At 46.7% G+C, this 16,818-nt stretch overlaps 1 protein-coding gene across 1 annotated transcript in view; it reads left to right on the forward strand.

The window, feature by feature from the left end:
• The window catches only part of LOC127566451 (NACHT, LRR and PYD domains-containing protein 3-like), a 41,296-nt gene that overhangs the window by 8,621 nt on the left and 15,857 nt on the right, over nucleotides 1-16,818 (forward strand). Inside the window, exons 4-10 of the mRNA XM_052008883.1 lie at nucleotides 1,590-1,681; nucleotides 3,824-3,990; nucleotides 5,021-5,192; nucleotides 5,291-5,356; nucleotides 9,601-9,690; nucleotides 10,787-11,074; nucleotides 14,962-15,054. Coding sequence (XP_051864843.1) covers nucleotides 1,672-1,681; nucleotides 3,824-3,990; nucleotides 5,021-5,192; nucleotides 5,291-5,356; nucleotides 9,601-9,690; nucleotides 10,787-11,074; nucleotides 14,962-15,054 — 886 coding nt within the window. The 5' untranslated portion in view covers nucleotides 1,590-1,671. The remainder of the gene's footprint in view (nucleotides 1-1,589; nucleotides 1,682-3,823; nucleotides 3,991-5,020; nucleotides 5,193-5,290; nucleotides 5,357-9,600; nucleotides 9,691-10,786; nucleotides 11,075-14,961; nucleotides 15,055-16,818) is intronic.

The raw sequence follows: 16,818 nt of genomic DNA on the forward strand, positions 1-16,818 counted from the left end.
ACTTCCTTTTGAAGAGTTCTCAATGTTACTGGGCATTTCAAGTTAATGTTTTCCTGCCCAATCTTATACCCCCAAGTTGAGGAATGCTGAGCAGTAGAACATAGGGGATATATCAAGTTACTAGATCCCAGGTAAAATTGTTGGTTGGCTCAGAAACAGACAGTCTATGCACAGTCTGTCTCTGGGTAATGAACAGAATGCCATACGAAGAGTATCCACAATCTCCAGAGTGCACTGTCTGCTGATTTATCTCTCCCCTCAGACTATCTGTGGTTACTGTACAGAATTCTACAGGGAGAGTGCCCCAGTCCCAATAATACAGTATCTACTGACCTGTCTCTCCATTGACTATAGTGATTAATGGAGAGAAAACCACAGGGAAAGTACCTCCAACTGCAGTGTGGTGGACGAAAAAGCAGAGAGTGTCCTTGGCACGGCATACTTGTCAAGTGTATCAGTGTTGTATGTTGTGAAACATTGAGCAAACATCGCGCTCAGTGTGCGCTGAACCAGTAGACACGACGTTGAGCTGGGGCCAGCAGCCTGTTCGTAAAATGGAAAAGAGAGCATCGGCACCCAGCAATACTGCAGAGACTAACTATGCCTCATGGGGTGAGTTCAGAGACAGGTAGCAGAAGACTTACTGTGGGAGAAAAATCTGGCAAGCTAAAACTCCTGGTAAAATCGATTTGTAGTCTAGTGCCATGTTCTCCATATCGTTAACATTGATAGTATCTCCAGGAAGCACTGCCACAAGGAGGTAACATTAGTCATCAAAGGTACCCGACCATTCGGACTGTGCCATCTTCTCGCAGTTATTATCAGGAAGAAGCCTGAAGTTCCACACCTCCAGTTTCAAGAACAGCTACTTCTCTTCATCCATTCTGTTCTTGACTCAATCGGCACAACCCTAATCGCCATATGCACTAAAATGCTGTTTGTTTTCTGTTCTAATGTCCTTTCTTGTAAAAGTTGCGGATTATTTATGTTTAATTTTTGCTTTTCATCTGAATTCTGCTTACACAATGCCATATGCCTGTGCTGCTGCTGCAAGTAAGTTTTTCATTGCACCTGCTCATACATGTACTTGTGCATATTACAATGAACTCACCTCTGACTACTGCAGGGACTGCAATGTCTTTAATTGACTAATTTCATGAGTGTGGACGTGCTGGATATTCCCGTTTACGTTGGGGAACCATTTTAATCGCACAACACTGAATTCAGTGCTGAAAACTTGTTATTGATATGGTTGGACGTAGAAGGAAAGTAAAACCATGTTTATCCAACTCCTGAACAAAGAGGCCCTGCACTTACCAAAGCTGCCCCAGAACAGACCGTCCTGTAAAGTCCTCCCCGGAAACATATGTGGATCTGTGACCCAACCCGAGAAAAACACACGAGTGAACAGAATCTTCTGAATATCACAGGGTTCGATGGATCAGAATTAACTTGAAGAGTGAACAGTTGTCCTCGCGATATTCTCGGCTCTAATAGGTTGTACCATTGGACAAGGAGGAATTGATATCATGTCCTTTTCGGTTTATTATGCTCTGGTAATCTTCCCATGAATACTGTCTTTTCTACAGAGTGCCAGAACCGGCGATCGTTTTTAGCAACGAAGATTAAAGGTGTGAATAGCGGGACGACCCAACAATTTCAGGATTCAACATGGCCACAGGTATGTTCATTCATTTCTTTATATGTGATAAAATCCTGATTTAAGTTCAACAATTCTTCAAGAAACTACAATTCAGGTCGGAAGGTGCAGCAGAAAATAAACTGTAGCCATATCGGAGTAAAGGGCGGCCCAGAGGGTGTTCGCTGGACAGAGTACTGAAACCTCCAAATAACTCCCTTGGTTGAGGCAACGACAGTCAGCGGTTGGTCGTGCCTAGCTATGGTGAAATAGGTGGTCGTTCCGACGGGAAATCGCGCGAAAGGAACACCCTTTAATTGGAGATTACACAGCGCCGGAAACCCCGGCCTCTTGTGCAGAGAAAATGCCCTCTCAGTTGTCAGAAACACAGGAGACTGGAGCAAGTGTGCCAGCCTCTGGGAAGGGCAGAAAATAACACTGATCCTGACTGGTAACACCGAGAGATATTATATTCGGTGGGCTTTTCATTGTTGAGACCCACGACCAGAAATCGGTGCTTTACGAAGACAACCGTCTCATTGAGGTGCACCGCATAGCTTCAGGAGAAGGGACAGGTAGCAAAACAAGTTGCGGTTGCACATTCCTGGAGACGGCTCGGAGAGATCCGGTTCACCCTGTCAGAAAAAAACTAACTTACACCACACAGACTTCGAGGCAAAGTGGTTTTATTCGTGATATCACGTAGAGTACAACAGGCCGAAATCGGATTACCCGGGAACTCCAAGGAGCTCTCAAAATCGCTCTCATTTATACAGAGAGATAAAGAAGATTTGGTGCAAAGCAGATGTAAATAGATAAACCTTATGGTTAAAAAGGATTAAACAACGCTTATCGTACAGCTGTCTGCATAATGGTGACGGACAACAGTTTCCAGACTTGGCACTATTGCTCAAGTCTGGCCTTGTGAAGTCAGTCCTTGAGGCTTATTTTAGTCATGCAACTGCTAGTATCAGTTCCTTGCTCTTTCGTTCTCATCTGTCTAACTAACGCTTTAAACGTCAAATTCTTCCACAACCAGGTCGGGAAGTGATCTCACTGAAACATGGAGGAGTTGTATGGGGTTGGTAGGAGGGGTACTGAGATACTTTCCTCCTTGTGGGGCAATAAGAACACAGGGAGCATAGTTTTCGAATAAGGCCACATATTTATGACTGGAATGTGGTAATGCTTTCTTCTCTCGGACTGTGAAATGTTGGAGATCTCTGGGAGTTTCCAAGGACGCGTCATTGCAGAGATTCAAGACTGAAACAGAAATGAGTTTGGAGCCAGAGAGGTCTGCAGCAAAATAGTGCGCAACCGCACCTCTAACCTCTTGGCCAGACATGTCCCAGCACGGCCGCGACAGGTGTCAACCCTCGTTCACTGAGGACCACAGAAGTGCATGTCGTCAGCAACAGCCAGAAAACCGAAAGGAGGTGGGATGACACAATGGTGGAGCTGGAACAACGGATCTGAAGGACTGCACAGTGGCTCAGCGAGTAGAGCCGCTTTCAGTACCGAATTAAGATCCAGAAAGCGTAGAGATTGCCCGTTCTCCCTGCAACCGCGTGGATTTCTCTGGGTGCTCCTGTCCCAAATACGCGAGGGACTGAAGATTACTAGGTCTCTGACACTGCCCTTCCTGTGTTGATGAGTGGTAGAGTTGGTGGCAATTTGAGGAGAACAAAAATATATCACTATCAGAGTTTTATTAATGGGCGTTTGATGGTCGGAGCAGAATCGGTGGATCAACAGACCTATTTCCGTGATGTCTGACTCTCTGACGCAATGACCATGCTCGCTAAAGTGTAGAAACATTGAGCAACAGAGGTAAGTGCTCGCATATCCACGGATCAGAGCGAACTCTGCATTCATATCACATCTAATTAGGAAAAGAGCTCGACAATTAAACTGGCAGCGGGAAGGGGAGACCATCAGAACACCCCTAGACTCAACGATAGTCTCAAGTGGATGTCAAATAAAAGTGGAATGATTGCCCGTCCCGAACCAGTGACTTCCGCGACCAACGAGGAGAGGAGGAAGAGAAATACAATACATGTCACAGGTGGGTATTTCTGAAAGCTGAATGGTAACGTGAAGCTCTCGTTGCTCGAGATCAGACAGAGTAACAGTCTGGATAGGAAGTTAATAATATATTTGAGTTCTTTCCCATTTACTTCACAGACTCAAAGGCTGCAATCACGGAGCTTTTGTCAAAGTGGGACGATTATCAACTGTCTCAGTTGTCCAGGATACACCGGGCGAGACTGGAACAGGCGATTGAAGAAGAGGTGGAAGGAGTCAGCTTCCTGCTCACTTACAAGGGACATATCAGTGTACAAGATCACCAGGTGAGTGGGAGAGGAATGGGTGGCTGGAATGACTTACACCCAGCAACATTACATCACAGGCATGCAAGTACATCAGTTACTGGAAACTTTAAATATTATGGGAAGAAAATGGCACAAATAAAGAAGAAACAGATAAACTCAATGTTCTGTGGTTCTGGAAACAATGAAGCAAGTCCACAGTCCACCCGTTTCTATTCAACGGCTGGGGAGCGGTTCGACTGTAACTCTCGATTTACTGCAATGAAATGCTCACTGTTTTGGTGGAGCAAATGGAAAACAGAGACCTGAGCCAATGGCAGCAGGAGGAGGAAAAGATGAGTTGACTGACTTAGGGTTGTAGGTATTAAGAGACGTTGGCTACTTGGTGCACCCAATCGAGAACGGAATGGTTGCTGACATTGCTGCCACTGTTCAACATTCCAGCTTGACCAATCAACAAGTTACTCCAGGTTTATCAAACATCAAACCACTACCGACTTGTAAGTGTCCAAAGCCTCTGTTTCCATCATCTTTTAAGAAAGAGACTTACAAGTTTCTGTGGAAAGAAAGACGTCAGCTCTATCTTAAATGGGGCAGCCATTTTAAAATGTGAACTGATATCAAGTTTTTCCACAAGAGGAAACACCTCCACTTCAGAACCCAAGGGATACAGGCCTAGACGATCCAATCTTTCATAATGGAGTCATGCAGTCGGAGAGCAATACAGCACTAATACAGGCCCTTCGGCCCAATAAGTCCATGCCGTCCAGGTGACCACCCAGTAAGTCCCAATTTTCTGTGTTCGGCCCATATCCCTTTTATCCGCCCCTCCATGTACCTATCATGAAAACTGGATAGAAATGTGCAAACTGAGATTTAAGAACAATGTTTGTAATAAATTAAAAGCATTTCCGGAAAATAAAACAGGAAATAAAATTGTTAAATTTACGATGCCCAAACATAGGACACCCTCATCACTGAACAGACCCACACGTTAACTGTGTGAATCTTTTACTCTGCTTCTGAATGTACCCATTGTTATTCTTTACAGGAAGTCGTCAAACTCAGGGAGAGGGGATACCGGGTGGATGGTTCCAAACTCCTCGTCAGCCTTGTGATAAATCAGGACACTCACGTCCACAGGCTGATATGGAAATCCTTCTTGAAACTGCACCGTATTTTACCTAAATTGGAGGCACTTCTCAAAGAGATGCAAGAGCTCGGTACGGTAAAATCGCAGAGTACAATATTAAATCCAAAATCTTCACCTTTCATCAGAATATCTCGCAAACCTGATTTCTTTTTGTTTTGATGTCAAAAGCTTCAAATCCGACCGAAGGTTTGAAGTTCGTGGAATGTTTATCTGACCAAGCTGCTCAGCTCAAAGGTAAGGCAAGAAATATCATTGTGTATTTACCCTTTGGGAGTCGTAATACTTCCTATAGCCGGTGGATAAGCAAAACAGAAAAGGGGTCACCTTGGCAGCTAAAGGAGCTGGGGTGGATATTAACGATGGTAGATGCATGTTTAATCTCTGGGGAAGGCTGTTCTTTATTCTTACGTAAAACTCATCTACATTCCTCCATAAAACTGTGAAGAAGTTCAAGATATCACCTCTTCCAACCTATTTCATTGTTAAATATTATGAGTGATCTTCCACCTCGACTACTTTCCGATTCTTTCCCAAATCCCTTGCCGTTATGAGTCTCCAAGAAATCCATATCCTGCGATCTTGAAAGCATTCTATAACTGTTCATCAACAACACAAAACACAGTCTCTCGGCGATTACATTGTTCTGTTACCAGGGCCGTAAATCGTTGATGCCTATTTCTGCCTCTCCAGCCAGATCAGATAGTCACAGTCCCGGCTGAAGCCTTGTTCGAATGTTCTATGTTTCATTCTGTAATAACCAGAACGTATAAGGTCATTCTATGCATCTCTCTTCCCGTATCAATCCTCACATCCCAGGGATCAATAGGACGACGGGCCACCGGAGCAAGCATACCCTTGCTCCGACAACCAAACTGCGCCTTATCAGGTGACTAAATCCCTTCTTAGATAAGGAATGAGACAGAATGTGCCCAAAATGCCAAGTTCCGTCTTTGGCAGGCCCCGTTTCAGTCGCTCCAGGTATGGTAGCAGCCCAGCTCTTTAAAACGTTTCCGAAAGTGTTTCCTCATTTCAATGCCTTGCTTCGTTTGAAGTAGTTCTTGGTCAGTTATTCTGAAATTTGCTCGTGTGGCTATGTTACGTTGTAACCATCTCAACGTGCATTGAAAATTCTCCCCATTTTGAGTAGCCCCAAGTGCAGTCACACTGCAATAATTGCAAAAATGGGGAATTGCCATAAAGTGCAACAAATTATTATTGATTCTCTGGCTGCTGCAAGCTGAAAGTGTATATTATGGCAATGTTGGTCATTAGCTGTGGCAGCTGGTGCAGCATCATGCATCTTTTCAACAAGGGCCCACTGACGTGGCACTGAACTGTACTTGTGAGTTGGAAATAAGCAGCACTTGGAAGTGGAAGCAGGCAGAGTATTTTGGTCACTTTACTTTCCCAGGTTGTCTGTCACAGACGGGTTCTAATCTGATCGCTGACCATGTTGTCTTTGGCCCTTTCAGTGAGGGATAAATGAGGGGTAGAAGCCCTTTCTGAGGTACAGAAACTGGTGTAAGTGATTCGGTGTATGCCCATCTAATGTGTCGAGGTGGAGAAGAATCCCAGTGTTTTAATGGAGGAAGTCACGGTAGCGTAGCGGTTAACGCGACGCTATTACAGCGCCAGCGATCGGGGTTTTATTCCCCGTCGCTGTCCGTAAGGAGTTTGTACGTTCTTCCGTGTCTGCATGGGTTTCCTCCGGGTGGTCCGGTTTCCTCCCACATTCCAAAGACGTACGGGTAGGTTAATTTGAGTTTAAAAATTGGGCGGCGCGGACTCGTTGGGCCGGAAGGGCCTGTTACCACGCTGTAAAATAAATAAACAAATAAAATGAAATAAAAAGGCCTGGGAGAAAACTGTGACTGGATTCGCATTGCGAGCTCTTCAGAGAAAACAATGTGAGTGATCATCTCAAGTTAATGTTTTCCTGCCCAATCTTATATCCCCAAGATGAGGAATGCTGAGAAGTAGAGCATATGGGATGGATACAAGTTAATGAATCCCAGTTAAAATTGTCGGCTGACTGAGAACCAGACTGTCTGTGCACGGTTTGTCTCTGGGTAATGAACAGAATGCCATACGAAAAGTATCCACAATCTCCAGTGTGCACTGTCTGCTGATCTATCTATTCCCACAGACTATCTGTGGTTACTGTACAGAATCCCACAGGGAGAGTACTCCAGTCCCAAGAGTGCAGTGTCTGCTGACCTGTCTCTCCACAGACTACAGTGGTTAATGGAAAGAATATCACAGGGAAAATGCCTCCAGTTGCAGTGTGGTGGGCGGAAGAGCAGACAGTGTCCATGGCATGGCATACTTGTCAAGTGTATCAGTGCTGCAGGTTGTGAAACATCGTGCTCAGTGTGGGCTGGACGAGAACACAAGGCGTTGAGCTGGGGTCAGCAGCCTGTTCGTAAAATGGAAAAGAGAGCATTGGCACTCAGCACTACTCCAGAGACTAACTATGACTTATGGGAAGAGCTCAGAGGCTGGTAGCAGAAGGCTTGCTTTGGGGGGAAAGCCTGGCCAGCTAAAACTCCTGGCAACATTTGATGAGTAGTCTAGTGCCGTGTGCTCCATATCGGTACCATTGGTCGGACATACAGGAGGCACTGGCTCAAGAAGGCAACATTTGTTATTAAAGATGCCCACCATCCGGGAAACGCCATCTTATCACAGCTCCCATCTGCAGGCGGTACATAAGCCCTGAAGTCCCACAGCACCATGTCCAAGAGCAGCCATTATGTTTTTGAACCAACCGGCACGACCCAGCTCATCACTACAGTCCAGAAACACTATGACCACTTTGATCACTTTGCACTAAAATGGTGTTTGTTTTTTGTTCAAATAATGTTTTACCTTTCTTGTAAAAAAAATACATCTAATTTGTTTAATTTTTGTTTTTCTTCTGAATGCTGCTTATACAATTTTATATGCCTGTGATGTTGTTACAAGTAAGTTTTTCATTACACCTGTGCACACATGTACTTGTTTAAATCACAAACCCGTCTTTGCCTTTGACAATTCCAGTGTGTGGAGGTCTTTAGTTGACAAAATTACTGAGTGTAGACCTTGCTGGAAATACCCGTTTCCATTCTGCAACCGTTTCAATCACACAATACTGAATTCAATGATGAAAACTCTGTTACTTTCCTTCTTCGTCCCAGCTTATTAGTAAAACCGTGTTTATCCAAGTCGAAAACAACGAGAAGCTGCACTGACCAAAGCCGCCCCAGAGCAGACCGTCCTGTAAAGTCCTCCCCAGAAACATTTCATGATTTCTGACCCAACGCGCGACAAACGCCGCACGTCACGCTCGGGCTACCCACGCACGCACCTGATGTCACGCGCGGCTCCCCACGTACGCTCTGCCCGGCGTACATTAGCTGTGAAGACCTCACCCCCCTGCTCCCTCCCAAAACTCCCGGTCAAACCCGAACAAACGTCAGAAAATTACCCGCTTTTTGATTGATTTCCATTTCCCTCCAGGGGAAGTTGGGGCCGTTTGTGAACCGTTTTCCCCACCGACAAGTGAAGTGGCTTTCTGCGGCCGGAGCCGGTGCGTTGACTGATTTATCGGTGAGAGGCAGGAGAACACCGCTCGGCCCGTCGGCTCCATGCTGGTCTCCTGGGGGCGGAACCCCGCAGCCCCGTCCCTATCCTTATTTCCCTCCAGAGCCGGCACCTTCTCCTCACAGGCCGGGCCTGCTCCCCGGTGAAGCCCTTTTCCCTCTCCCCCAACTCAGCCACATTTGCAGCCGCCCGTTCAGCTCACAGCGCCCGTCCTTGGAGTGTGGGAGGGATCCTGGGTCACTGCGGGTGTCTGTATGTCCGTCCCCTATCCCCCTTTTGTGTCTGTCTGTGCGCCCCCTCCCCTTCTCCCGTCGGGTTGCTTATTCTCGGTCTTAAAGTCACGATTATTTGGACACAATATCCAGATTGGTTTCTCTGTGGACTTTGGCAAATTGTTTGAAATATGTTCCCATCAGTGACTGACACACTTCCCAGGGGACTGATCGTCTAGTTGTTTCCTCCATCAGATTTGCACAGGATTATGAAAGCCTCTGTTGTGCATCCCTCAAACCTTCTCTGTTCCATAATGAATGATCCTGTAGTTGGGTATCAGACTGGGAGTGTGTAATCTGGGGAGGATGGTCCATGGGGTGAGTGGGGGTCATACAGTGTGACACAGGGAAGATGGGCCCCTGGAGATCGTACAGTGTGTGACCCAAGGAAGGTGGACCCCGGGAGCCGGACAGTCTGGGAACCGGGGGGATGGACTGTGTGTGATGCGGACAACGTGGGTCACAGTGCTGTCAGCGCTCAGGCTGTGTGTGACCCTGGATGGAAGTGGGTAGCGAGTGAGGCGCGGTGTATCTGGTCCGTTGGATCCGACGATGTGTTTGTTGGTTCACAAGGCAATGTTTCCCCATTCGTCTCAACTCTCCTGTTGACATTGTTTATTCCAGAGCACCGGAATTTGGGACCAACTGTCACCATCATTGTTGAAGGTGCCAGCGGAGGAGATGCAGTGACCTCCACATCAAGGAAACACGGAGGTGTGTGCAGTCTTCTCGAAAATATAAATATAGTGCTGACAGAGAGTCTGGATCTGGTGCAAATACCTGAGGTTCGGGAAGGAAGTGGGAACAAGGAAGGAGCTGAGCAGACAGAGAACAGAGAGTTGACATCTCCAGGGAGCAGCATAGATACATTGGAAGAACTTGTCCAATAAATCACTGCTATTGGCGGTTTTGCTATGCATAAAGACAGACACTGAGGAAAGCAGTCACCTGAGGAATGGAGTAAACTGGGAAGTAGGTCAGAGACAGAAATGGGAGAGTGACAGTGATGGGGTTCCCTTTGTCACAGGAATACACAATCTTCCCAAGAGAGCAGTCTAGGAAAGCACGTAGAAGGGAAAACAGTCATGGTTGTTGGGTCTGAGGGGCTGAATGTGTCGTATTCTTCAATCTGAATAAAATTAATTCTAAGGATACTTGAATTGTCAGAGGTAGGAGAGGTGTGAGCTCATGGCAGAGTGCAGAGTTTCACTCGGATAGTGATAGGACAGTGTGCAACTCGGGGAGGGTGGGCCCCGGGGAATCGGATGGTGTGTGACCAGGGGACTATGGACGCTGGGGGATTGGACAGTGTGTAATCTGGGGATAGTGTGTTCCGGGGGATGGGAGAGTGTGTGACATGGAAATTGTGGGCCATGGGGGATTGTGCACTGTGTGTCCAGGGGAAGATAGGGCCCCAGGGATGGGGAATATGTGACCCTGCTCGGGGAGGCCATGGGGGATCGGATAGTCTGTGATCCGGGGAGGGTTTTGCTTGTGGAGGATAGTCCCAGTAATATTTGCCTCCGCAGTAGTGCCATAAAGATCCCCTGGTCATTAGTGTATTAATCTATAGTGTAATTTATAATCAATGTTAATGTTTCTGCCCTGTTCTGTCAGACAGTGGATGTGTCCAGTCACCTCCTTCTCGATATATACACCCGGCAAGTGACCCAGTTCACATTTGCCAGCATAGTCCTGTTCCAAAATCTGCTCACCCAGAACCTCGGCTCACATTGCAGCCACCCATTCTGATTCTGTTTTGCTCAATTCAAAATCACTCTGCTGTAACCTGTAATTCGCGATTTTTCAGGGAGGAAATTAACTCGTAGACAGAAAGTTTTCAAGAGAATTTTGCCAGTCGGATCATCAAGGCAAGATGATCAGGACACAGTGACTACGAAAGCAAAGCAAGGCCGGATTGAGGGCAGTGTCCCAATGGAATGTGCTCCGACCTTGGAGGAAAGGGAAGGAAGTCAGCCCAGCGGGAGTGGGATCAGAGACACGATTCAGGGCCATGGAACCGGCCCAAGTGAGGCGATTGCCTGTGACGTAGGAGGCTCGTTAATCAAGGAATCATCAAATCTCAAGCATGGAGCAGGTGAGTGAAATGTGAGGGGAGGGGGGCAGCAGAATGATGCAAACGTTTGAGGTTGGGAGGAAGGAAAGTGAGGGGCCTTATTGGGAGATGGGCAACAGAGAATAGAGGAAATAGAGTGGGAGGAAACGAACGAGTGTAGCACACGAGGTGGAGAGGGAATGGGCGGTGGGAGCATGTGGGATCAGTGGGAACATGGGAACGTAGAACCTTCCCTGAGTTTTTCCGGGATGTGTATGAGAGGAAGGGTAACTGTCCAGATGTGGAGACTATTTCCTCGAGGTGTGTTTGAGAAATTGTTGCTGTACAGATAGTTGTGTTCGCCTCTATCCACGACGCTTGTCATCCTTGGTGCAAGACCTCGTTGGTTTAAGAGGTGCTGTCAGAATAGACGATGTAAATATCTGTAGTTCATCTTGTAACTGGAAGATTGTGTCACCACCATGTGCCATTGGTGTGGGCAATGAATGTTAAAAATAAACATCCGAAGAAGGAACAGTGAATCGCCACTCCCCCAACCACGCCCCGATCTGCTTGTCATTCAGTCAGATCTGGTTTATTCTGCCACATTTCCATTCTGCCGCAAACCTCTTGACTCCTTCTGAGTTCCATTGTATGGCATTATCTCATACGCACTCATTTGTCACTCAATTTACCTATCGCCACTCCAACACAGTGAGAGTATCTCAGCACAAAGAATTAGTCCCTTTTTATACCCTGAAATTCCCTTACCCTAGTACTTTCCCATGGGACGGTACCAGGTGGCTCCTGCAGCTGCACATCATTTTCCTTTCCCAGGCCAGCATGTTTTTCATCATTATCTACTTTTCAAGGCTGTGGACTGAAGCCCTTTGACTTTCTCACAACATTCCCATATTCCAAGCTAACACCATTTTGTCTTTCAAGCACCATTTTGTATTACACATTTTTGCACACACCAAGAAGGAATCCTATACGATTCCAGCATACTTAACTCTTTCCTTACAGCTTTATCGAGGGTGCAGAGGAGCCTAACCAGGATGTTGCCTGGATTAGAGTGTCAGCTATACGGAGAAGAAACTTAGACTGTTTTCACTGGAGCGTTGAAAGCTGAGTTGAGACCTGATAGAAGACATCTAACGTTACAAGGGGCACAGACAGGGTTGATAATTGGTCTTTTACTGAGGGTGGAAACGTCAAATACTAAAGGGCAGAGAGGAGAGGTGATCGGATGGAAGTTTAAAGGAAATGTGCAAGGCACATTTTGATGCACAACGTTGTCAGTTTGTGGAACGCGCTGTCAGTGGAAGAGCTGAAAGCAGATACAACTGCAACGTTTAAGAATCATTTAGACAAACTCATGGACAGTCGGAGAATAGAGGTATATGGACCATGAGCAGGCAGAGTTCAGACTGAGATCATGTTTGGCGCAGACATCTTGTGCAGAACCGTTATGTGATTCATCATCAAATTTGCCTGGACCACACTTGGTCCCTTCATCCAAGTCATCAATGTAGATTGTAAATCGTTGACATCCAGCACTGATCCCTGTGACACCAGACTATTTACCGTTTCCTCATCCAAAATTGACCCGGTTACTCCAGTGATTGATGGGCTGCCAGTCAAGCAGTTTGCCTCGTCATGAATGGTGTGGGAACTGCATCCAATCTTGCCGTGTGCCTATTAGATCGGGGGTAAATATGAACTGTTAGGCAAGTAGATATTCACTGAAGGATTCCCATTATGTGACCTTGTTGTAACAGTATTGAAGTGGCTGGTTCAGTTCAGTTTTTGGTTAATGGTGACCGCCAGGATGTGGGTGCTGGTTCCCAATTCACAAGGCAAAATCTTCCTTGCCATGGTTGGCACCTCCTTAGTGTGAAGTGGAGAGATGGGACAGAGTTTGTTCGGTGTGTACATGAAGGATTCATGACATTGTATGTGTATAGGCCGACCGGAGGAGAGGCCGTGCTGGACCTGGTACTAGGCAATGAGTTTGATCAGGATTTAGATATCTCAGTGAGAGAGCATTTTTGAGATATTTACCATAACTCCTTGACCTTTACCATAGTCTGAGAGAGGGATAGGAGCAGACGATATGGGGAAGTATTTAACTGGGGGCGGGAGAATTATGATGCTGTTTGGTGGGAACTTGGGAGTACAAGTTGGTAAAAGATATCCTTCCGTATTCACCAGAGAGAGAGAGACAGACAGAGAGAGAGAGAGACCTTTACATTTGTGAAGATGGCGTACGACAGACTGATATGCTGGGGCATGTCGATGTGAGGAAAGAGGATGTGCTGCAACTACTGAAAACATTAGGATAGCTAAGTTATCGGGGCCGGACCGGATATATCCAAGGTTATTACGGGAAGCCAGGGAAGATATTGCTGCGCCTTTAGCGACTATCTTTGCGTCCTCACTAGCCACAGGAGCAGTGCCGGATGATTGGAGGGTGGCAAATGTTGTTCCTTTGTTCAAGAAAGGAAGTAGGGATAACCCTGGGAATCACAGACCAGTGAGTCTTACTTCAGTGGTGGGCAAATTACTGGAGAAGATTCTGAGAGACAGGATTTATGAGCATTGGGAAGCAGAGGCTGATTGGGGACAGTCAGCATGGCTTTGTGAGGGGCATCTCGTGTATCACGAGCCTGATTGAATTCTTCGAGGATGTGACAAAGCACGTTGATGACGGTAGAGCAGTAGATGTGGTGTACATGGATTTCAGTAAGACGTTTAATAAGGTTCCTCATGGAAAGCTTATTCAGAAAGTCTGGGGTCATGGGATCAAGGTAAACTTGGCTGTGTGGATTCAGAAATGGCTCGCCCATAGAAGACGGTAGATGGAGTGTATTCTGCCTGGAGTTCCGTGACAAGTGGTGTTCGGCAGGGACCCCTGATCTGTGTGATTTTTATAAATGACTTGGATAAGGATGTGGAAGGGTTGGTTAGTAAGTTTCATGATGATTCAATGGTTGGTGCTGTTGTGGATAGTTTAGAATGCTCCTGTGGATTACAACAGGATATTGATAGAATGCAGAGCTGGGCTGAGAAGTGGCAGATGGAGTTCAACCCGGAGAAGTGTGATGTGATACATTTCGGGAGATCGAATTCCAAGGCAGAATACAAGGTTAATGGCAGGACTCTGTGGAGCAGTGTGGAGGAAGAGAGGGATCATGGGGTCCACGTCCATAGATCACTCTAGGTTGTCGCGCAGGCTGATGGGGTAGTTAGGTAGGCCTAAGGAGCGTTGGCCTTCATTATGTGGGGTCTTAAGTTCAAGAGCCGCGAGGTGATGTTGCAACTCCGGAGAACTCTGGTCAGAACACACTTTATTGTGTTCAGTTCTGGTCGCTTCATTATAGAAAGGATGCGGAAGCTCCTGAGAGGGTGCAGAGGAGATTTAGCAGGATTTCCTGGATAGGGGAACATGTCTTGAGAACAGTTTGAGCGAGCTAGGGCAGCTAGGGCTTTTCTCTTTGGAGAGAAGGAGGATGCGAGGTGATTTGATAGAGCTGATAAAAGGCATAGATCGAGTGGGCAGCTAGAGACTTTTTCCCAGTGCGACAATGGCTAACAGAAGGGGACATGATTTTAAGGTGATTGGAGGAAGGTATAAGGTGGATGTCAGGGGTAAGTTTTCTACACAGACAGTGGTGGGTGCGTGGAACGCACTACCGGCAGAGGTTGTGGAGGCAGATAAATTAGGGACATTTAAGAGACTCTTAGATAGACACATGAAAGATAGAAAAATAGTGGGCGATGTGGGAGGGAAGGGTTAGATAGATCTTACAGCAGGATAAAATGTCGGCACAACATTGTGGGCTGAAGGGCCAATGGTGAAGTGTCCTGTGTTCTATGTCATATCTAAATTATATCTGACTGTCCTGTTAATATATTGTTTATTACAGAACACCAGATGTTGGGATCACCTGTCACCACCATGGCTGAAGATGCAAACAGGGGGTTGGATACAGTGACCTCAAAATCAAAGAAGGACACGGGTGTGTTCCATAATTCATTCAAATATAAATGTTGTCTTGGCATCAGTTCCGGATCTAGTGCTTCGGCCTGCAGTTCACAGCGGTAGAGGGAATAAGGAAGGGGCTAAGAAAGTGAGGGGAGAGTTAACCTCCACAGGGGCAGCATAGGCATTAGTTGAGAGGATAGAGGAACTGACAATAGAGGGGATGTGTCACCCGAATGGAAGATTCAGATGTACATTAATGTGAGGAGAGAGGCTTCCTGAGAAGCAGTGACCGGGGAGCCGGAAGTCACCCAGAGTGATGCGATGGTGATGGGCAGGGCAAACACAGTAAAGGAGAGAAAGAATGATGGGGTTTCCGTTGTCAGGAGAATAAGCAGAGTCTTCTCCAGGGAGCAGGTCCCAAAAGGAGATGTTGCCACCCTGGAGGTAGAGGAAAGAGAGGACTTCAAACAGGGGAGCCATCTCTAGGAAGGGAAGTAGGCAGGAAAGCAGCCGTGGTTGGAAGCAACAACTGTCGAGACGGGCCGAATGTCCTCCGACAATTCTTCTAGGAGACCAGTGATCCTGTATCTGCAGGACAGAGCCAAAGTCTCCATCAGACCTGCAATCCAGGTGGTTAGATGGCTTTGAAGGGATAGATGAAATGATGGTGAGGAACATGTTTAATAGCAGGTTCTGGCAGGGCAACGGCAAAGGCAAACGTACGCAGATAAAACATCACTGGTGTTACGAAAATCACAGAAATTCCAGCTGAATAATGCCAATAATGTTTGTGTCTGTACATATTAGGACTGAAGCCTTTTAATTTGTTCAACCGAAGTGGGCGTTGCATGTTCAGCCAGCGCCTCATTGCCCATCTCTAATTGACCTTGAGAAGGTGGTGGGGAGCGGCTTTCTTGAACGTCTACAGTCCCTGTGGTGCGGGTTTACCCACCATGCTGTTGGGGGGAGATTTATGGGATTTTGACCTGCCAGTGGTGAAGGAATGGTGATATATTTTCAAGGCAGGATAGTGTGTGGCTTGGAGGGCAACTTTCTGGTGGTGGTGTTCCCATTGTTTTGTTGCCCCGGTCATTCTAGCTGGAGAGACTGGGTGGGTTGGAAGGTGCTTTTGAAGGAGTCTTTAGTTGCTGTCGTGCATCCTGCAGATGCTGCAAGTCGCAACTCCCGTCCTCCGGTTGTGGAGTGAGTGAATGGTTATGTGTGGCGTCCTGTTAACGTGTCGAGCTTCTTCATTGTTGTTAAACCTGCACATCCAGGAAAGTGGAGAATATTCCATCACACTCCTGGCTTCAGCCTTGGAGATGGTGGACAGGCTTTGGGGACTGAGAAGGTGACTTACTCGCCGCAGCATTCCTGGCCTCAGACCTGCTCCTGTGGACACCTGGTGGATATAGCTGCTCCAGTTCAGTTTCTGATCAAAGTTAATCTTCATCGTGGGGATCCTGTGATGTTAATGCTATTAAATATCAGTGGGTGATGGCTCAATATTCGCCTGTTGGTTATCGTTATTGCCCGCACTTGTGTGCCACGAATGTTACTTGCCACCCATTAGCCAAGGCCTGAATAATGTTCATGTCTTCCTGAATTTGGATGTGTATTCGCATCATTATCTGAGCAGTCACGAATGGTGCTGAATGTTGTGCAATCATCAGCGAATATCCTTCATTGGTCAAAGAGGGGAACTGGAAGCACAAAGAGAGGGAGGGGTATGGAGATTGCTAAACTGTGGAAATGGCGGCATTTGTTGGGCTGTGAATATCCAGAGACCTGGACCAAG

Source organism: Pristis pectinata, chromosome 41 (genome assembly GCF_009764475.1).
Source record: "Pristis pectinata isolate sPriPec2 chromosome 41, sPriPec2.1.pri, whole genome shotgun sequence".
In the NCBI taxonomy this organism is placed as follows: Eukaryota; Metazoa; Chordata; class Chondrichthyes; order Rhinopristiformes; family Pristidae; genus Pristis; species Pristis pectinata.